Source organism: Canis aureus, chromosome 23 (genome assembly GCF_053574225.1).
Source record: "Canis aureus isolate CA01 chromosome 23, VMU_Caureus_v.1.0, whole genome shotgun sequence".
Classification (NCBI taxonomy): domain Eukaryota; kingdom Metazoa; phylum Chordata; class Mammalia; order Carnivora; family Canidae; genus Canis; species Canis aureus.
In genome coordinates, this window is record NC_135633.1 from 13,618,068 (window position 1) to 13,635,885 (window position 17,818).

Genomic DNA, 17,818 nt, shown 5'->3' on the forward strand with positions numbered 1-17,818 from the left:
AAAAACAACTATATATATATATATACACACACACACACACACACACACACACACATATTTAAGTAGGCTCCATGCCCAGCATGGGGCTTGAACTCACAATTCCTGAGATCAAAACTTGAGCTGAGATCAAGAGTTGGATACTCAACGGACTGAGCAACCCAGGTGCCCCCATTATACATATTTTTGGAGCAAGTGACTATATACATATGTAGAATAGTCAAAATGTTATGTACTATATAAACATTTTTATTTTTTATTTTTTTAAAGATTTTATTTATTTATTCATGAGAGACACACAGAGAGAGAGAGAGAGAGGCAGAGACACAGGCAGAGGGAGAAGCAGGCTCCATGCAAGGAGCCCGATGTGAGACTCGATCCCGGGTCCCCAGGATCATGCCCTGGGCCGAAGTTGGGCGCTCAACCACTGAGCCGCCCAGGCATCCCCTGTACTATCTAAAATTTTTTAAATGAGTAGTTAATCATTCAACACTTATTAAACAATATTTATTAAGCATTTAGTATGTACTAGGCATTATGCTGAGTGTTAGAAAAAAGGAACAGTTAATTTAAATTTGATAATTTAATCTACTAAATTAACAGTGATTGGGATCCCTGGGTGGCGCAGCGGTTTGGCGCCTGCCTTTGGCCCAGGGCGCGATCCTAGAGACCCGGGATCGAATCCCACATCGGGCTTCCGGTGCATGGAGCCTGCTTCTTCCTCTGCCTGTGTCTCTGCCTCTCTCTCTCTCTCTCTGTGACTATCATTAAAAAAAAAAAAAAAATTAACAGTGATTTTGAAAAATGACAACTAATATTGGTGAGTTTAAGTATATTATGCTCATATACTATTGTGGAGAGTATAAACCAGTAAAACATTTCTGGAGAGCAATTTAGCACTTTTTATTAGTAGCTTTAGAAAAATCCATTTCATTTGATCCTGCAATTTTTAGGAACTTATTCTAAGGAAAGGAGTATAAAAACACGTATCAAGCAGCATATAAACAAGTGGGTGTGTAGGGGGAACCTAAATATCAAACAATAGGGACTTGGGTAAATAAAACATCGTGTGTTCATAATGCAGATACTAGGAAGTCCTATTTAACCTGGAAAATGTGTAACAGGGAAAAAAAAAAAATATATATATATATAAAGGGAGGGGTTTAAAAAGACTGTGATACTGAATTGCTCCAAACTCGAGCAAATCACTTAAGTGATCTGAGTCTGTTCCTTCAACCGCAACGTTTAGATCACTAAGGACCCTTTCAACTCCTAACTTACCTGAACCTAGGTACTTACCTCTTCTACTTTATAAAGAAAATAAATCATCATCATTGGTGCAAAGTAGATATTAAGCTGACAGATGTGGGGCACCTTGGGGGGACTCGGAGGTACAGCATCTGCCTTTGGCCCAGGGTGTGATCCCGGAGTCCTGGGATCGAGTCCCGCATCGGGATCCCCATGGGGCGCCTGCTTCTCCCTCTGCCTGCGTCTCTGCCGCTCTCTCTCTGTCTCTCATGAATAAATAAATAAAATCTTTTTTTAAAATAAAATGAACGGACAGAGGTTTGCAGAGCTGTACTAAATCAAGTCTTTCATCTGGGGACTTGCCAAAAATCCTCAACAGAGAAAACAGTGTTTCGGAAGAAAACGGCCAGTTTTTCTCAGTGGTCCAATCTACCAGATTAAAAAAATTCGTTTAAAAACATAAAAAAACCAAGCCTCATGGATGGTTTTGAGACCATAGAAAGGCATGAGCGCCCTCGTGGAGTTCAAAGTCCTGTAGAGGAAACCAGGGAGGATCACAACGGGTGATCACTGGCAACGGGGCCTTGAAGAAGCTATCTCCGGGGAACGGAGCAAAGGATTCCAAAGTAGAAAGAAAAGCGTGTACACAAACAACACGCTTGACGAAGAGTGTGGCTGACATCTACAAACGGACCATTACTTTGTGGTCTTTCTTTATTTTTAAGATTTTATTTATTTATTCATGATAGACACAGAGCGAGAGAGAGAGAAGCAGAGGCACAGGCAGAGGGAGAAGCAGGCTCCATGCAGGGAGCCGGACGCGGGACTCGATCCCGGGACTCCAGGACCACGCCCCGGGCCAAAGGCAGGCGCTGAACCGCTGAGGCACCCGGGGATCCCCTTTGTGGTCTTTCTCACAGCCTCATCCTTACAGCCCCCCACCCCCCGCCCCCATCTCCGTGGCCCCTGAGCGAGCGATGTCCGGCTGCACACCGGATCACCTGGAATCGCAGGCGTGGTCTCGAGCCATTTCAGGTGGATCGGCCGGGCCGCTGAGGACCTGGCGGGACTGCAAGGGCCCAGGTAATGATCACGGAGCATCCAAGAAGGGTGATTTGTAGCAGCCGCCCCCGCAGCAGATTTCCCGCCAACCTCAACTCCTCCTTCTTCCGAGGCCCCGCCCACCTCCCAGGGGCCCCAGAGCTTCTGAGGGCGGGGAAAGCTTTGGGCGTCTATCGATATCTCTGGGATCGACTGCCGTGCCCTGCGCCGCCGCCGTCCAGATCCCGAAGGCTTCTCTGTAGATTGCCGAGCGGCAGTTGCGGCCGCGCTCCTGAAGCCGCCAGCTCTGCCGGAGGCCGCAGCGGGACCCGCGCCGGAACCATGGTGCGTTGGATCCGGAGCGCGGGCAGGGTTGGGGCTGAGGTGCGCCGCCGGGGGGTGGGGGGGCGGGGATGGCGAGCCGCGCCCCCCGACCTCCGCAGAGCCGCCGGGGGCCGCGGGGTTCGGGGCCCGCCGCCGCCGCCGGGAGGGTTCGGCGGTGATTCAGCATCTCCGGCCTGGCCCCGAGGGGCGGCGGGGAGTCGGGGCGGCCGCTCCCCGGGGCTCGTCTCGCTGTCCGCCGGGCCCCGGACGTGCTCGCCGCTCCAGGTCCGTCGGAGGAGCGGGTGCGAGGGAGGAAAGGAACAGGAACTGGGGATCGACCCGGCGGCTTCCCTGTGCCGCCAGTGCGGGCTCGGCCCCCGGCCTCGGGTCCAGGACGGCGGCCGCCTTGCCTGCGGGGCCGCCCGATTTCTCTTCCATCCTAGAGCTTGATGGCAACAGATGCTTTTCAGTCCCTCTGTCCGGGCCCTCCCGTTTTACAGATGAACAAACCGAGGCCGAGAGGAGACGCGTCCGCATGGTTCCAGCCTGGGCTCGGGTCCTCCAGCCTCCCCTCTGCAGCCCCCGCGCTCGCCTTTCTCACCCCCCCCCGCCCCCTCCTCTCTCCTCCATCTTTCTCCCTGTATCGTGAGGCCCTAACGATTCTGACCCCGGAGCTGTGTGCGTCGGCATCTCCCCTCCCGAGAACACCCTCGTGTCTGTTCATTCTATAGGGACGTTTATACGCACGTACAGGGCACCGTTTTGAGTGCAGTAAGGGTTGGAAGATAAATCTGCCGTGGCTCTAATCACAGAGTAAAAAAAGAAGGGATGGGAGGATGAGTTGGAATTTGGGGAGAAAAGATGGAGATGACCTAAAGAGGTAGAATTTTGAGCTAGTTTTTGGCCTTTTGGTTTTTTGTTTTGTTTTGTTTTGTTTTTTGTTTTGTTTTTGGTGAGTGCTTTTAACCATTTATTAGGGCCAGCGTAAGAGAAGAGCATAAGCATGAGAGAAGGAACATGACCCTATGAACCTTAGTGACTGAATCCAAAGGGAGTGCTACCAACAGTAGTAAAATCGGAAGTTGGGAAGATAGGTCCCATCGAGATCCGCCTCTCCCTTCTAGCTCATGGTAAATTCGGAGCTGGCTTGCAACCCACGACAGTCGTGATCCTCCAGTGAGGTTGTGTGAACAGCAAGTGTTGCTGTTGAATGGAAACAGGTGGGAGGACATTGTTTAACCATAGAGCTTGTTTAAAATTTGTGATATTTCGAAAGTTCATTTGTCTTTTTTTCTTTCACTTGCAGTTTCGCAACCAGTATGACAATGACGTCACTGTTTGGAGCCCTCAGGTAGGAATATTTTATACTTTTATCTGTGGCTTTAGAAACTCATGAGGAGGGACGCCTGGGTGGCTCAGCGGTTGAGGGTCTGCCTTGTGCCCAGAGTCCAAGGATCAAGTCCCACATCAGGCTCCTTGCCTGGAGCCTGCTTCTCCTCCCTCTGCCTGTGACTCTGCCTCTTTTTCTGTGTCTCTCATGAATAAATAAAATATTAAAAAAAAAAAGAAAGAAACTGATGAGGGTCACCTCGTTGGCTCACCGGTAGAGCGGGGGACTCTTGAACTTGGGGTCATGAGTTTGAGTCCCATGTTGGGTGAAGAGCCTACTTTAAAAGCAAAGAAACTTATGAAACTGTAGGCTGTGAGAATATGGAATATGATCATTTTAGACATTCCTGGAACATAAGTTTATCATTAAAGTGACTTTCCTAGTTTAAAAAAAAAATCTTGGGGATCCCTGGGTGGCTCAGCGGTTGAGTGCCTGCCTTTGGCCCAGGGCGTGATCCTGGAGTCCCAGGATCGAGTCCCACGTTGGGCTCCCTGCATGGAGCCTGCTTCTCTCTCTGCTTGTGTCTCTGCCTCTCTCTCTCTCTCTCTCTCTCTCTCTCTGTGTGTGTGTGTGTGTGTGTGTGTGTGTCTCTCATGAATAAATAAAATCTTTAAAAAAAATAAAAAATTAAAATTAAAAAAAATCTTTTGAGATTTTAACTATATTCGCCTGAGATTTGGGACCACTAGATCAATATTAAATATATAAAAGGTGACTGTAAGATGTGTTTTCTCTTTAGGGCAGGATTCATCAAATTGAATATGCAATGGAAGCTGTCAAACAAGGTTCAGCCACAGTTGGTCTGAAATCAAAAACCCATGCGGTGTTGGTCGCATTGAAGGTGAGTAAAGCAGTACATAAATCTTCTTCATGTAGAAAATGGAACTAACGGGGATCCCTGGGTGGCTCAGTGGTTTGGCGCCTGCCTTTGGCCCAGGGCGCGATCCTGGAGTCCTGGGATCGAGTCCCACGTCCGACTCCCGGCATGGAGCCTGCTTCTCCCTTTGCCTGTGTCTCTGCTTCTCTCTCTGTCTCTCTGTGTCTATCATAAATAAATAAATAAATAAATAAATAGATAGATAGATAGATAGATAGATAGATAAATCTTTAAAAAAGAAAGAAAATGGAACTAACAAATTTAAGTTTCACTGAAATAATAAAATTATAAATGTGTTTTTATGTTTTATAATGTTTCTGTTTAGAGAGCACAGTCAGAGCTTGCAGCTCATCAGAAGAAAATTCTTCATGTTGATAACCATATTGGTATCTCAATTGCGGGACTTACTGCTGATGCTAGACTGTTATGGTGAGTATGATCGTGAAAAACAAAAGAAACATCCCTTTTGACTCGTCCAGATAATATATTTTAGGAAGTTGTATGGCAGAGTTTATAAATTCAGATTGTTAATACCTCAGCATATTTGGGCTCAGTTACAAGTACTCCATTTCTTGATTCCTCTAGTAGTAACTACTAGAATTAATGATGTTAAGATTAAAGCTTTTGAGAAGTCAGGGAATAATGTGATACTTGTTAACTCAAGATATATGGTTTGAGACAATGTTATGTCTAAGAAGAGCTTGACACTTTTGTCTGGTTTCTAAGGACCTGGCAAACTACACTTGCTTTCTTTAATATGCCAGTATTTATTAGATACTTATTTTTTGTGAAGCTCAATACTAGATGCTGCAGAGTACACAAAGGTGAGTCAGATATATATCTTGTGTTTTAGGAACTTAAAATCTAGTAGTATATCTATAATACAAGGTAGAAAGTAGAGAGTGACAGATTTTTTTCTTTTTAAGATTTTATTTATTCATGAGAGACACAGAGAGAGAGAGAGAGAGAGACATAGGCAGAGGGAGAAGGCGGCTCCATGCAGGGAGCCTGATGCAGGACTCAGTCCTGGGACTCCAGGATCACACCCTGAGCCAAAGGCAGGCGCTAAATGCTGAGCCATCCAGGGATCCCCAGTAGCCGATTTCTATGAGAGTCCAGAGGAGATAGAGATGATGTATAGTTGAGAGGTGTTATAAGTGAAGAGCCAGGGCTTTGAAATCATGGAGATTTCATTCTTACCTTTACCACTTAGTATTTTATTTTATTTTATTTAAAAAAATTTTTTTTAAAGATTTTTTTATTTATTCATAGAGACTCACAGAGAGAGAGAGAGAGAGAGAGAGGCAGAGACACAGGCAGAGGGAGAAGCAGGCTCCATGCAGGGAGCCTGATGTGGGACTCGATCCAGGGTCTTAAGAATCACGCCCTGGGCTGCAGGCGGCGCTAAACTGCTGCGCCACTGGGGCTGCCCACCACTTAGTATTTTAGATAAGATGCTAGTTACTTAAACCATCAGTTCTTTTGTATTTTCTTTTTCAGGGCTATTGTTTAAGAGCCTAACATGTAGAGCACTTAATACAGTGCCTTTTACATAGCATACGAATGTGTGTGTTGGGAGGTCAAAATTAGCCAAAACTAATTTCTTTTCTTTCCTTTTCTTTTTTTAATCTATAACTCCCAGGGAAATCATTTTAGGAAATTTTATCAGTGTGTCCTCAGGTGATTGTTTTTAAGATTTTACTTATTTGGGCAGCCAAATAAGTATTAGCTTTTGAAAGCTCTAGAAAATGTAAAATATGCTGCATGGTCAAACATTTTATTTAACCCAATCTATCCAAAATACTGCCATGTCAACATGTAATCAATATGAAAACTTTATTGAGATATTTTACGTTGTTTTTTGTACTAAGTCTTTGAAATTTCATGTGCATTTTGCACTTAAGGTACTTCTCAATTCAGACTAGCCACTTTTTAAGTGAATAGTCACATGTAACCAGTACCTGCCATGTTGAACAATGCAGTTTAGATAGCCTTGGGAAATGGACTTAAAAGTATTGAACAAATAGCATGGTTCCTGCCATCAATATTTGATTCTCAGATATGTGACGTACACATAAACTGGACAAAGCATCATGGAAAGAAAGGTGCATATCCATTTCTTGTTGTTTATCCTTTTGTCTTTAATAGTTAGGCAAGAATTCCCTTTTCCCCAGTGTGACATTTGCTTGACTCTTACCGGGTTTAACAGTGAGGCTCAATAGTCCAGTGTCCAGCATCTCCTCTAGAGTACTGCTTATGGATAGAAGCAATGTTGGCAGGAACGTGTAGCAATGTTCTAGTATCACTTCAATATCTTGCAATTGCTCTGTTGGGAAAATTTCAGTTTCCAAAAAAACAAGTAGTTATGCTCTTTGGTGATTCAAGATCTAGAGTTGTTGCTGACAGTGGGAAGGGTAAGAAAAGAGAGCTTGCTCTTTAGCCTCTAAAATTCTCAGAGACCAGGTTTATCCAAAGTTAAGGAATATTTTAGTCTTTTTTTTTAAACCTCATGTGGCCAAAGAGTTTGGTATAAAATGCATCCTTGTGTTGTGACTTTCTGATTCCCTTATATGGATGTAATCCATGTGAAGAAAGCAAAAAGAAATTAAACTATTTTATTTAGATTGAAATAATTCTGATTTGAATAACTAATTTTCCTTGTTTCTTTTTTAGTAATTTTATGCGCCAGGAGTGTTTGGATTCCAGATTTGTATTTGACAGACCTCTTCCTGTGTCTCGTCTTGTATCTCTAATTGGAAGCAGTATCCTTTTTTTTGTTTTTAGCATTTATGGATGTGAACTTTAAATAGATTTTTTTTTTGATACTTAAGCCTTATGTTAATTACTGGGAATATAATACATAGCATAGGTTAAGAGTTTGAAAACTAAGGTTAATTACTTCTCAATAACAGAATATTTAAAATTTAGAAGAAGAATTTTGGAAAATTTTGCCATGGAAAAATGTGTTCTAAATAAGGAATTGGGTTGCTCTTTCATCAGCCCTTTTCCGGGTGTCAATGAGACCAATTTGAGGAAAACCAGTCAAGTCTCATTTTTAGAGAAGGTTTAAAGTTTTTTATTGGTGGTTCTAGATGTCCTCCAAAATTCTTGACCCCTTATATCCAAAACAGATGAGGTTCTCCACATGAGAAGAGATCATTTTGCTAGCCCTCAGTCTTAGGTTTGGTGGATAGTCCTAACATTTTTTCATACTAAGCCAAGAAATGTTGCTCTTTTATTTTCTTCTTGGTGTGGTAGATTATGCAGCAATTAAAAAAAAAAGCAGAGCTCTTTCTTAATAGTGTTTAATTTGAAAATAAAGATAGTACTTTATTCCTTGTTAGAACAGTTTCTTTAACTAGTTTAAGAGACCCAGATACCAACACAGCGGTATGGCCGGAGACCATATGGTGTTGGACTGCTTATTGCTGGTTATGATGTAAGTTCATAGAATCTTATTATATTTTAATGACTTTTTAAAAACTAACTAGAAAATATATAGTGTGTGTGTGTGTGTATATATATATACATATATATATATTTCTTACTATTTGTAGGATATGGGCCCTCACATTTTCCAAACCTGTCCATCTGCCAACTATTTTGACTGTAGAGCCATGTCCATTGGAGCCCGTTCTCAATCAGCTCGCACTTACTTGGAGAGACATATGTCTGGGTTTATGGAGTGTAAGTGATTTTTTTTTTTTTTTTTTTTTTTGCCCCCTCTAGTCTTTTTTTTTTTTTTTTAAGATTTTATTTATTTATTCATGAGAGAGAGAGAGAGAGGCAGAGGCAGAGGCAGAGATACAGGCAGAGGGAGAAGCAGGCTTCATGCAGGGAGCCTGACGTGGTACTCGATCCTGGGTCTCCAGGATCATGCCCTGGGCCAAAGGCAGGAGCTAAACAGCTGAGCCACCCAGGGATGCCCCCCTCTAGTCTTTATATAGTGAGTAAATAGTATCCTAAATGAAAAAACTATCAGCCTTAGGGTAAGAGTTTTTTTGTTTGTTTTTAAATAAGTCCATGGAGTGTTTATTATTTCTGTCATACATACTGGTTATTACCCCATTCAGCCTTCACAGTAGTTTCAATCACTAGAACTTTGTCAAAATACAAATACCAAAATACAGAGGTCTTCAACTTTGAAGAGCTTGGTACAGTTAGTCTGAAGTATGCCCCATTCAGAGTTGAGAACCACTTACCAATTATAAGTTCTGTTACCAGCTTATAGTTTTCTGTGATTCTGTTATTTGGAGCCACACAGACATTTCTGCATTAAGTAGTCCATAAACATGTAAAAAACTTGGTGTAGCTTTGAGAAAGGTAAAAAGCATTGATGTAAGTTGTGATCATAGGGCAGGTTTTCAAACTTGCTTTACTCATGCAAGTTTCAAGGACTTAACACATGCTTTTTGGACATTCTTGAGTTGACTATGTAGTGGTTTCTCCTTCATTCTATCATGGTGTGGTGGCATTATTTGACTTCTGAATTTTTTTTTTAAGATTTTATTTATTTATTCATAAGAGATGCATAAAGAGACAGGCAGAGACATAGATAGAGGGAGAAGCAGGCTCCGTGCAAGGAGCCCAATGCGGAACTCAATCCCAGGATTCTAGGAACATGCCCTAGGCTAAAGGCGGGCGTTAAACTGCTGAGCCACCCAGGCATCCCTTGACTTCAGAATGTTAAACCAGCTTTGCATTCCTAGAATAAATCCCTCTTCCTCATGATTTATAGTATAAAAACACATTCTCTCTCTCTCTCTATGTATATATCTATAAATGTTTACATTAACATAAATGTTGCTGGATTCATTGTGCTGATATTTTCTTGAGGTTTTTTGTGTTTGTATTCATACAGGTTATTGATCTATAGTTTTATTTTCTTGTGATAGCCTTTGTCTAGTTTTGGTATCAGGTTAGTACTGGCCACATATAAAGAGTTGGAGACTTTGTTTATAAAGAGGAAACACCTTCCATAGAATATATTCTACAAAATTTTGTGTTGTATCATTTGTGAATCTGGATTCTCATTTAATTTATCACAAAACATTTAGTAACAAAAATCATGTATTCTCCCATTACATAAAATAATGGCAATGCTTATTATTATTGCCATGTTATCATATGGCTAAACATTAAAATTTTGGCTGTTATTGTGATATATTTAGTATGTGACTAAAGCCACAATTTCAGACTATAGACCACAAATAAAAGCAGCCCAGTATGAAGATGAAATTAAGAAATAATTGTTAATTTATTATACAGGCAATTTGAATGAACTGGTTAAACATGGTCTGCGTGCCTTACGAGAGACACTTCCTGCAGAACAGGACCTAACTACAAAGGTAGGTATCATGTTTTCCAACTTGAGATTTTAACATTACAGGTCAATCATTTATATTTATGAAATATAATAGAGGTCTGTATACTTAACAGTTCTTTAATTTGGGAGATGTTTACCTTGGTTCATTGTTTCTCCTTAAGCTATTCACTAAATGATCTGATTTTGAAATGATTTGCAAACATTTCTTCTTGGTATAAAGCAATAAAACCAATAAGTCTTAGGGAGATCGTCCTTCATTTCTTCAGCAGGTAGAAACATCCTTGTATTATTAACTCAGTTAACAAATATAGATAGATAGATAGATAGATAGATAGATAGATAGATAGATATAGTACCTACCATGTGTAGACACTAGATACTGAGACTATAAAGTAAACACAGCAAACATTTTGACCTTCATGTAACATCCATCCAAGTCAAGGAGATAGACAATATACCCTTAAGTAAATTATACATTAGAAGATGACAAATGCTACAGAAATAACTAAGGTTAAGAGGAGAAAGAATGACCATATAGGGGGTAGGAAGGTATGGTGAGAGAAATTTAAAATAAGGTGGTTAAGGATTGCCTTGCTGAGAAAGTGAAATTTGAGGAAAATAAAGGAGATGTGTGAGTGAGAGTGATTCAGATGTCTAGAGCAAGTTCATTCCAAGGAATACAAATGTAAGGGCCTTGAGTCCAGAATATTCCTAGTATTTGAGGCAAAGAGGTCACGAATGTTGGAGTCAATGATCAAGAGGAAGAGAAGGAATAAAGTCAGGTAATGGAGGCCAGATCGTGTATAAACCATTGTAGGTACTTTGGATTTTTCTGAGTGGGCAGTTAGAGTTTGAACAGAACAGTACCATGATTTGATTTAGGTTTCAAAAGAATTGTTCTAGTCACCATTTTGAAAATAGATTGTAGTGGGCAACAAGGGTAAAAATAGCTTTACAACTATTTAGATCATATAGATGAGAAATTGTGGTAAATTAGAGGAGAGCCTTAGAGTTGGAGATGAGGATAAGTTTTTTTGAATTAGAGTGAAAAACGTTTGCTAACAAATTGGTTGTAGGGGTGTAAGAACAACAAAAATTGTTTTCAAAACTTTGGGCTTGATTAGAGGAGGGAGAAATTTATGATTTACTGAGCTAGGTAAGACGGTGAAAACAAGTTTTGGGGCGGGAGCTATGAAGAAAGATCAGGCAGTTAGCTTAGACTTAGAAAACTTGAAATTTCTATTGTCCATTGGTGATATAAAATAAGCAGTTATTGGGGCGCCTAGCTGGCTCAGTCAGTAAAGCATGTGGCTTTTAATCTCAGGGTCGTGAGTTTAAGCCCCATCTTGGGCATAAAGCTTACTTAAAAAAAAAAAAAATGCAGTTGTCAGATGTGTATCTCCTGGAGTTTGGTGGAGAATGGTCTAGCCTAGACTTACAAATTTTGGAGTCTTTATGTAGAAATGGTGATTTAGATTGGATGACACTGCTAAAGGAATCAAACAGTTTCACAAGAGGTTTGAGGCCTGGGCTAGGGGCACTCTAACCTTTAGAAATTGGAAGGTATATAAGTATCAGCAAAAAGGGACTGAGAACGATGACCAGGGAGGTAGGAGGAAAACTTGGAAAGTGAGACATTCTTGAAAACAAATGAAGAAACAATTTCAAGGAAGAAGGAATGAAAAATTCCTAGTAGATCAAGGAAGATGTGGAGTGAGAATTAACCATTAGACTGGCAATGATGTCACTGGGGACTTCACTAGACAGTTTCATTGGAATGGTGAGCCCAAAGCCTGAAAGGAATGGAATAAGGAGAGAATGAGAGAGGAGGAATAGGAGGCACCTCTATGGAGATTTTTCTCTTGCAGGTTCAGAGAAATGGGGGTCCTGGCTGGAAGAGAATGTAGTGAGTGTTTTTGTTGTTTTGGTATTTTAAGATGGGAGAAATTATAGCACATTTGGTGCATGGTTATAAGAATAATCCAGTGTAAAGGGAAATATTTATGTAGGAGAAATATGAGAAAAACTGCTGGACCAATGTCAAACAGTATACAAGTGGAAAGGTAGACCTTAGAGAGGAAATTGGACCATTCATTCACACTAACATGAAGGGAGAGAATCTAGGGACATAGATACAGGAAACACTAGATACTGTGGGAGCTTGTGAACATTCTCTTCTAATTGCTTCTGTTTTCTCAGTGAATCCGTGAAATAAGGAGCAAGGAGAATAGAAAATGTTAGAAGAGACTGAATGATCTAGGGACCTGTCTAGTACAATGCAGGAACCATTATGGATCTCCTTGTGGTTAATGATCATTAACTAAAGTGAGATCAGTCAGCATTTTGTAAATCCATTTTATTATAGTGTTTGGATAATTATGTATTATATATGTGAAGAATTTATAACTGGCATAATCTTTTGAAAATAATTTTTACTATCCTAAAAAGAACTTTTTTCCAAAACAATTTGGAATGTACATAAAATTATTTTTAAGTGTTTAAAGTACCTATAGTGGCACCTAGTGGCTTAGTCTGTTAAGCATCTGACCCTTGATTTTGGCTCAGGTTATGATGAGATTGAGCCCCCGAATCTGGCTCCATGGTGAGCATGGAGCCTTCTTAAGGTCTCCCTCCCATAAATAAATACATACATACATACATACCCACCCACCCCATAATGCCATCACTCCAAGGAGACTATCTTTTATTTATTTAATTTTTATTTTTTAAAGATTTTATTTATTTATTCATGATAGACATAGAGAGAGAGAGAGAGAGAGAGAGGCAGAGATACAGGCAGAGAGAGAAGCAGGCTCCATGCCGGGAGCCCGACGGGGACTCGATCCCGGGACTCCAGGATGGTGCCCTGGGACAAAGGCAGGCGCTAAACGGCTGAGCCACCCAGGGATCCCCGACTATCTTTTAAAATTTGGGTTTACTCTTGACATTTACAATTTGGGAGTTTGCTCAGGTATCTGGCTTTCTGATTTTATATTTTTACTGAATCATGGAGAATGGTTCAGTGAAATCATTGAGAGAAGGCTTCAAATTCTCATGCCTCAAATTTTCACTAAAATTTTCATCTTCCAGGGGGACCTTTTTTACATTGGTTAGCATTCACTGAACATTTTAAAACTTGCTCTTTAATTTTAACATGTAGAACATAGTTCCAAGACCCTACCAGATTTAACACAAGATCCCACAACTTATTCTCTTTCCTTTTAAAGAACCATCATGTCTTAATTTACACAAGAAACAAACTGATTATTTCTTTAGAGTTAGGCTTACTTCCCAGCTAAGTTGCTTGCTCCGTTAGCACTAGTCTGCAGCACATTTCCATTATGAGCCAAGTTACAAATTTCTAGGTGGCATAGACCTTCAGTGTTACTCATGATTATGAAAAGTGAATATTAGATCTGCAAGTTATGAGGATCTGCTAGTTTTCTTCTTTTTTTTCTATATTTACTTTTTAGTCTTATTAAAATAATGCTATATAAACTTTTATTCTGTTTTTCTTCACCCCATATTTAACAAAAGCATTTTCCCATCATAAATTCTTTTAATTTTTACCTTTTTTCCCCTCACTCAGAATGTTTCCATTGGAATTGTTGGTAAAGACTTGGAGTTTACGATTTATGATGATGATGATGTATCTCCGTTCCTGGAAGGTCTTGAAGAAAGACCACAGAGAAAGGCACAGGTATATAACTATAATAGTAACACCAGAGGCTTTAGTCCTATCATAAACTCTGTTCCTACCTCAATTGTTTAGTAAATCTTCCATTTTTGTCTTTAAGTATTGAACTGGGCTCACAGTTCAAATAGCAGTAGGAAAAGCTAGAACTGAATAATGTAAAATACTGAGAGGTAGTGATCTCCACAAGCAAAAATTGATGATTTGGTTATCTAATGCTATTTTTCACAATTCTGTTGATTGACTATGGCTAAGTGATTCTTTTGCTGGTCTCATTTAGAGTCTCTTGTGTTGTAGTCAGTTGAAGCGACGGGACTGGAACATTGAAGATGGCTTTATTCACATGTCCTCTTTATTCATACTCTTTAGGTATATCCTAGAAGGATAGCTAGAAGGCTGGGACCTCTGTCCATGTAATCTCAAAGCCTCTCTTTAGCAGGGTAGTAGCTCAGAGCTTGCAAACGTTGAAAATCTCAAAAGTGGAAGCTGCTAGACATTCTTAAAGGCTGAGGCTCAGGAGTGGCACAGCATCAATTTTGCTCATTTTGTTGATGAAATTATAAGGCCTGCTAAGAGTCTACAGGAGTGGGGACTGAGAGAAAGTTCATTGGGGGCCCTTTGGAAACTAAATTGACTCTTCATAAATATTGAGAAAAGAGGAAGTATTGGGAAATCTCAGATTAAATATTGGTCCTTTTTGTTGGATATTTAGAATACACATTTGCTATTTATAGATTCTTATTTGATAGCTGTGTAATTGAAAATAAAGTTTCCTGGGGAAAAAATAAATAAAGTTTCCTGGAGAGAAGTATTTTCTACAGTATGAATTTTTTTTCCAACCTGGAGAGGATATTGTTGGTACAATTTGGAGGAGTAGGATTTGCATTGTTTAAACTGCTATTGATAAGAACCAGCACTGTTGGGAAAAATGCTGAGTTCCACACAGCTGATTTGTTTTAAAATGTTTTCTCTGTGTTGATTAGTGCTAAAGAGGATAAGAATGTCTAAAATATACTGATTATATTCTAAGGCTAGTAGTGGTAATACAAAGAAGGACTTTACTCCTGAACAAGATAAAGTGATTAAATGCTAAAATTGTTCAATGATGCTTAGGTTTTCAGACCTATAAAATTATGTCTGTTTAAGAAACAACAGCAAAACACCCTTGGTTCAGAAATTTTAACAGGACATGAACTAAAATTGAGTATCCAAAATATCTCCTATCCCCTTTTTCATGTAAATTCTTTTATAATATAATATCTGTGATTAGAAGTATATATTGGTCAAGTGATTTTTTTTAACCTGTTTTCTTTTTTCTTCCCCCCCGCTACAGCCTGCTCAACCTGCTGATGAACCTGCAGAAAAGGCTGATGAACCAATGGAGCATTAAGTCACAAACCAGTCTATATGTGTATTATCAAATATGTAAGAATGCAGGAGCCCTTACTGATGACAGTAATCTATACTTTGAACCAAAAGATGCAGCGTGGTCTTCTGGTATGTTTTAGGAATCGGTCCAGATGTGTTTTTCCCAAGTAACTTGTCTGAACCATATAATGGTGTGCATTTTTCTTTGAGAGGGTCTATATAATCATTTTCTAGAAAGTATAGTTATCTGTACTAATGTTTTTATATGAAGAACATAGTGTCTTTGTGGTTTTAAAGACAACTGTGAAATAAAATTGTTTCACCTGCCTGTGTATTGGGTTTCTTTGTTTTTTTTTTTCTTTTTTTAAAGATTTATTTATTCATTCATGAGAGATACAGAGAGAGAGAGAGAGGCAGAGACACAGGCAGAGGGAGAAGCAGGCTCCTTGCAGGAGCCAGATGTGGGACTCAATCCCGGATTCCAGGATCAAGACCTGAGCCGAAGGCAGCCGCCCAACCCCTGAGCCACCCAGACATCCCTTCTCTTTGTTTTTTAAGTAGCTTCAACTATAATGATTATAAGGAGATTACAACTGGTTATCTGCCACATTTGCCAAATTAATTTGCCTTAAGTTTAGTGATGAGGGAAAATAATACCTCTTATCTATCACAGCCTTATACCAATTCCCTATGTATGGACTAGCTACATGAAAATCATGGAGATTTGGTTCAGAATACAAATTGCAGGGTTCAATGCTGAAGATTCTTATTAAAACCTAAGAAACTGGGACGCCTGGGTGGCTTGGTGGTTGAGTGCCTTGGGCACAAGGCATGATCCTGGAGACCCGGGATCGAGTCCTGCATCAGACTCCCTGCATGGAGCCTGCTTCTCCCTCTGCCTATGTCTCTGCCTCTCTTGCTCTATGTCTCTCATAAATAAATAAATAAAATCTTAAAAAAATATATCTAAGAAACTGCCACTTCCCAGCAACCATAGTATCAAGATTTCTAACATGTAAATGGTTTTTCTTTGCAACCAGCAGATGGCAGTAGTGATAGCTCTGGTCTCTATAGAGAATTTTTGTAAAAATAACAAAAGGGAAAGTTTAATCCCAAACCTCATTTCCTCTTATGCTCACCCCACTCTGCTGTAATCTTTCGGTTGCTTTCTATTATTGTTGTGAGCAGTGTATGCAAATATTGCAGAACAATTTTTGTTTTAGGCCATGCAGAATGAAATTCGAGGAAATCTGATTTACAAAGCAAAATACTCCAAAATTTTGCTAAGAAGCCTTGAGTTTTTTATTGCCTGAGATTTCTATCTTTCTAGAGAGGAGCAGTTCATTCATAGATACGGAACTTGGATTAAAATTCTACTAATTAGGGGTGCCTGGGTGGCTTGGTTGGTTGTGTCTGCCTTCTGTTCAGGTCATGATCCCAGAGTTCTGGGATCAAGCCCCACATTGGGGCTCCCTGCTCAGTAGTGAGCTGGCTTCTCCCCTCCCTCTGCCTGCTGTTCCACCTGCTTGTGCTCTCTCTGTCAGATAAAATAAAAAACTCTAAAAATTGGGGCGCCTGGGTGCTTAGTGGTTGAGCGTCTGCCTTTGGCTCAGGGCATAATCCCAGGGTCCTGGGATCAAGTCCCACATTGGGCTCCCTGCTGGGAGCCTGCTTCTCCCTCTGCCTGTGTCTCTGCCTCTCTCTCTCTCCCTGTCTCTCATGAATAAATAAATAAAAATATTTTTTTTTAAAAAATTATTCATGAAACAGAGAGAGAGAGGCAGAGACACAGGCAGAGGGAGAAGCAGGTTCCATGCAGTGAACCCGACATGGGACTCGATCCCGGGTCTCTAGGCTCACGCCCTCAGCCAAAGATGGTGCTAAACCGGTGAGCCACCCAGGCTGCCCAATAAAAATCTTTAAGAAAAAAAAAATTTTATTTTTAAGTAATCTTTACACTCAACGTGAGGCTCAAACCTACAAGGCCAAGAGTCACACACTTCATCAACTGAGCCAGCCAGATGCCCCACAGATTGCCTAAAACTTTAAAAGCTTGTTAGGGATCCCTGGGTGGCGCAGCGGTTTGGCGCCTGCCTTTGGCCCAGGGCGTGATCCTGGAGACCTGGGATCGAATCCCACATCGGGCTCCCAGTGCATGGAGCCTGCTTCTCCCTCTGCCTATCTCTCTGCCTCTCTCTCTCTCTCTCTGTGTGACTATCATAAATAAAATAAATAAATAAATAAATAAATAAAAGCTTGTTAAATCTACAAATCTCTTCTTGAAGGTAAAGTGCTAAGAGAAACTCTGGGCAACTTTGTTGAAAGACCTAACTAAATACAGTAATGTGTGAGATGTTGGATCTCTGTTCTGGAAGGAGCCTCAGGAGTCTACCATTTGAGCTTGGGATGAGGCCCCAAGGACCATGTGGCCATTTGACCTACCATCGAGTAGGTCACCATTTGACCTACCACTGAGTATTTGCACCTTCCACACACATAAAGTGAATGATAGGGAGCCCTCCCACCTGCCTTTAGACTCATTTCTATTATAGT

At 40.6% G+C, this 17,818-nt stretch overlaps 1 protein-coding gene and 1 long non-coding RNA gene across 3 annotated transcripts in view; one reads left to right on the forward strand and one right to left on the reverse strand.

Moving 5' to 3' along the window:
- LOC144294622 (uncharacterized) overlaps nt 1–2,591 on the reverse strand; it is a 52,353-nt gene extending 49,762 nt beyond the window's left edge. The window contains exon 1 of the long non-coding RNA XR_013361986.1: nt 2,247–2,591. This is a non-coding gene — a long non-coding RNA (uncharacterized LOC144294622). The remainder of the gene's footprint in view (nt 1–2,246) is intronic.
- PSMA1 (proteasome 20S subunit alpha 1) lies at nt 2,317–15,599 on the forward strand. 2 transcript variants are annotated; one of them, XM_077866392.1, is made up of 10 exons: nt 2,317–2,670; nt 3,917–3,961; nt 4,740–4,841; nt 5,203–5,306; nt 7,551–7,639; nt 8,246–8,316; nt 8,435–8,564; nt 10,146–10,225; nt 13,793–13,903; nt 15,231–15,599. In XM_077866392.1, the coding sequence occupies exons 1-10, from the start codon at nt 2,332–2,334 to the stop codon at nt 15,285–15,287; spliced, it is 1,128 nt and encodes a 375-aa protein (XP_077722518.1). In that variant the 5' UTR covers nt 2,317–2,331; the 3' UTR covers nt 15,288–15,599. The 2 variants fall into 2 exon arrangements, with proteins under 2 accessions (XP_077722518.1, XP_077722519.1); XM_077866393.1 differs by having other exon boundaries at nt 2,317–2,631.
- Nucleotides 15,600–17,818: the final 2,219 nt, after the last annotated feature.

Excerpts from the sequence above, each read along its gene's own strand:
- PSMA1 (XM_077866392.1), top strand. The coding sequence starts at position 2,332 with ATGATCACGGAGCATCCAAGAAGGGTGATTTGTAGCAGCCGCCCCCGC. Across the intron at positions 5,307-7,550 it reads GCTGATGCTAGACTGTTATG|TAATTTTATGCGCCAGGAGT; the intron begins GTGAGTATGATC and ends TTTCTTTTTTAG. Across the intron at positions 13,904-15,230 it reads GACCACAGAGAAAGGCACAG|CCTGCTCAACCTGCTGATGA; the intron begins GTATATAACTAT and ends CCCCCGCTACAG.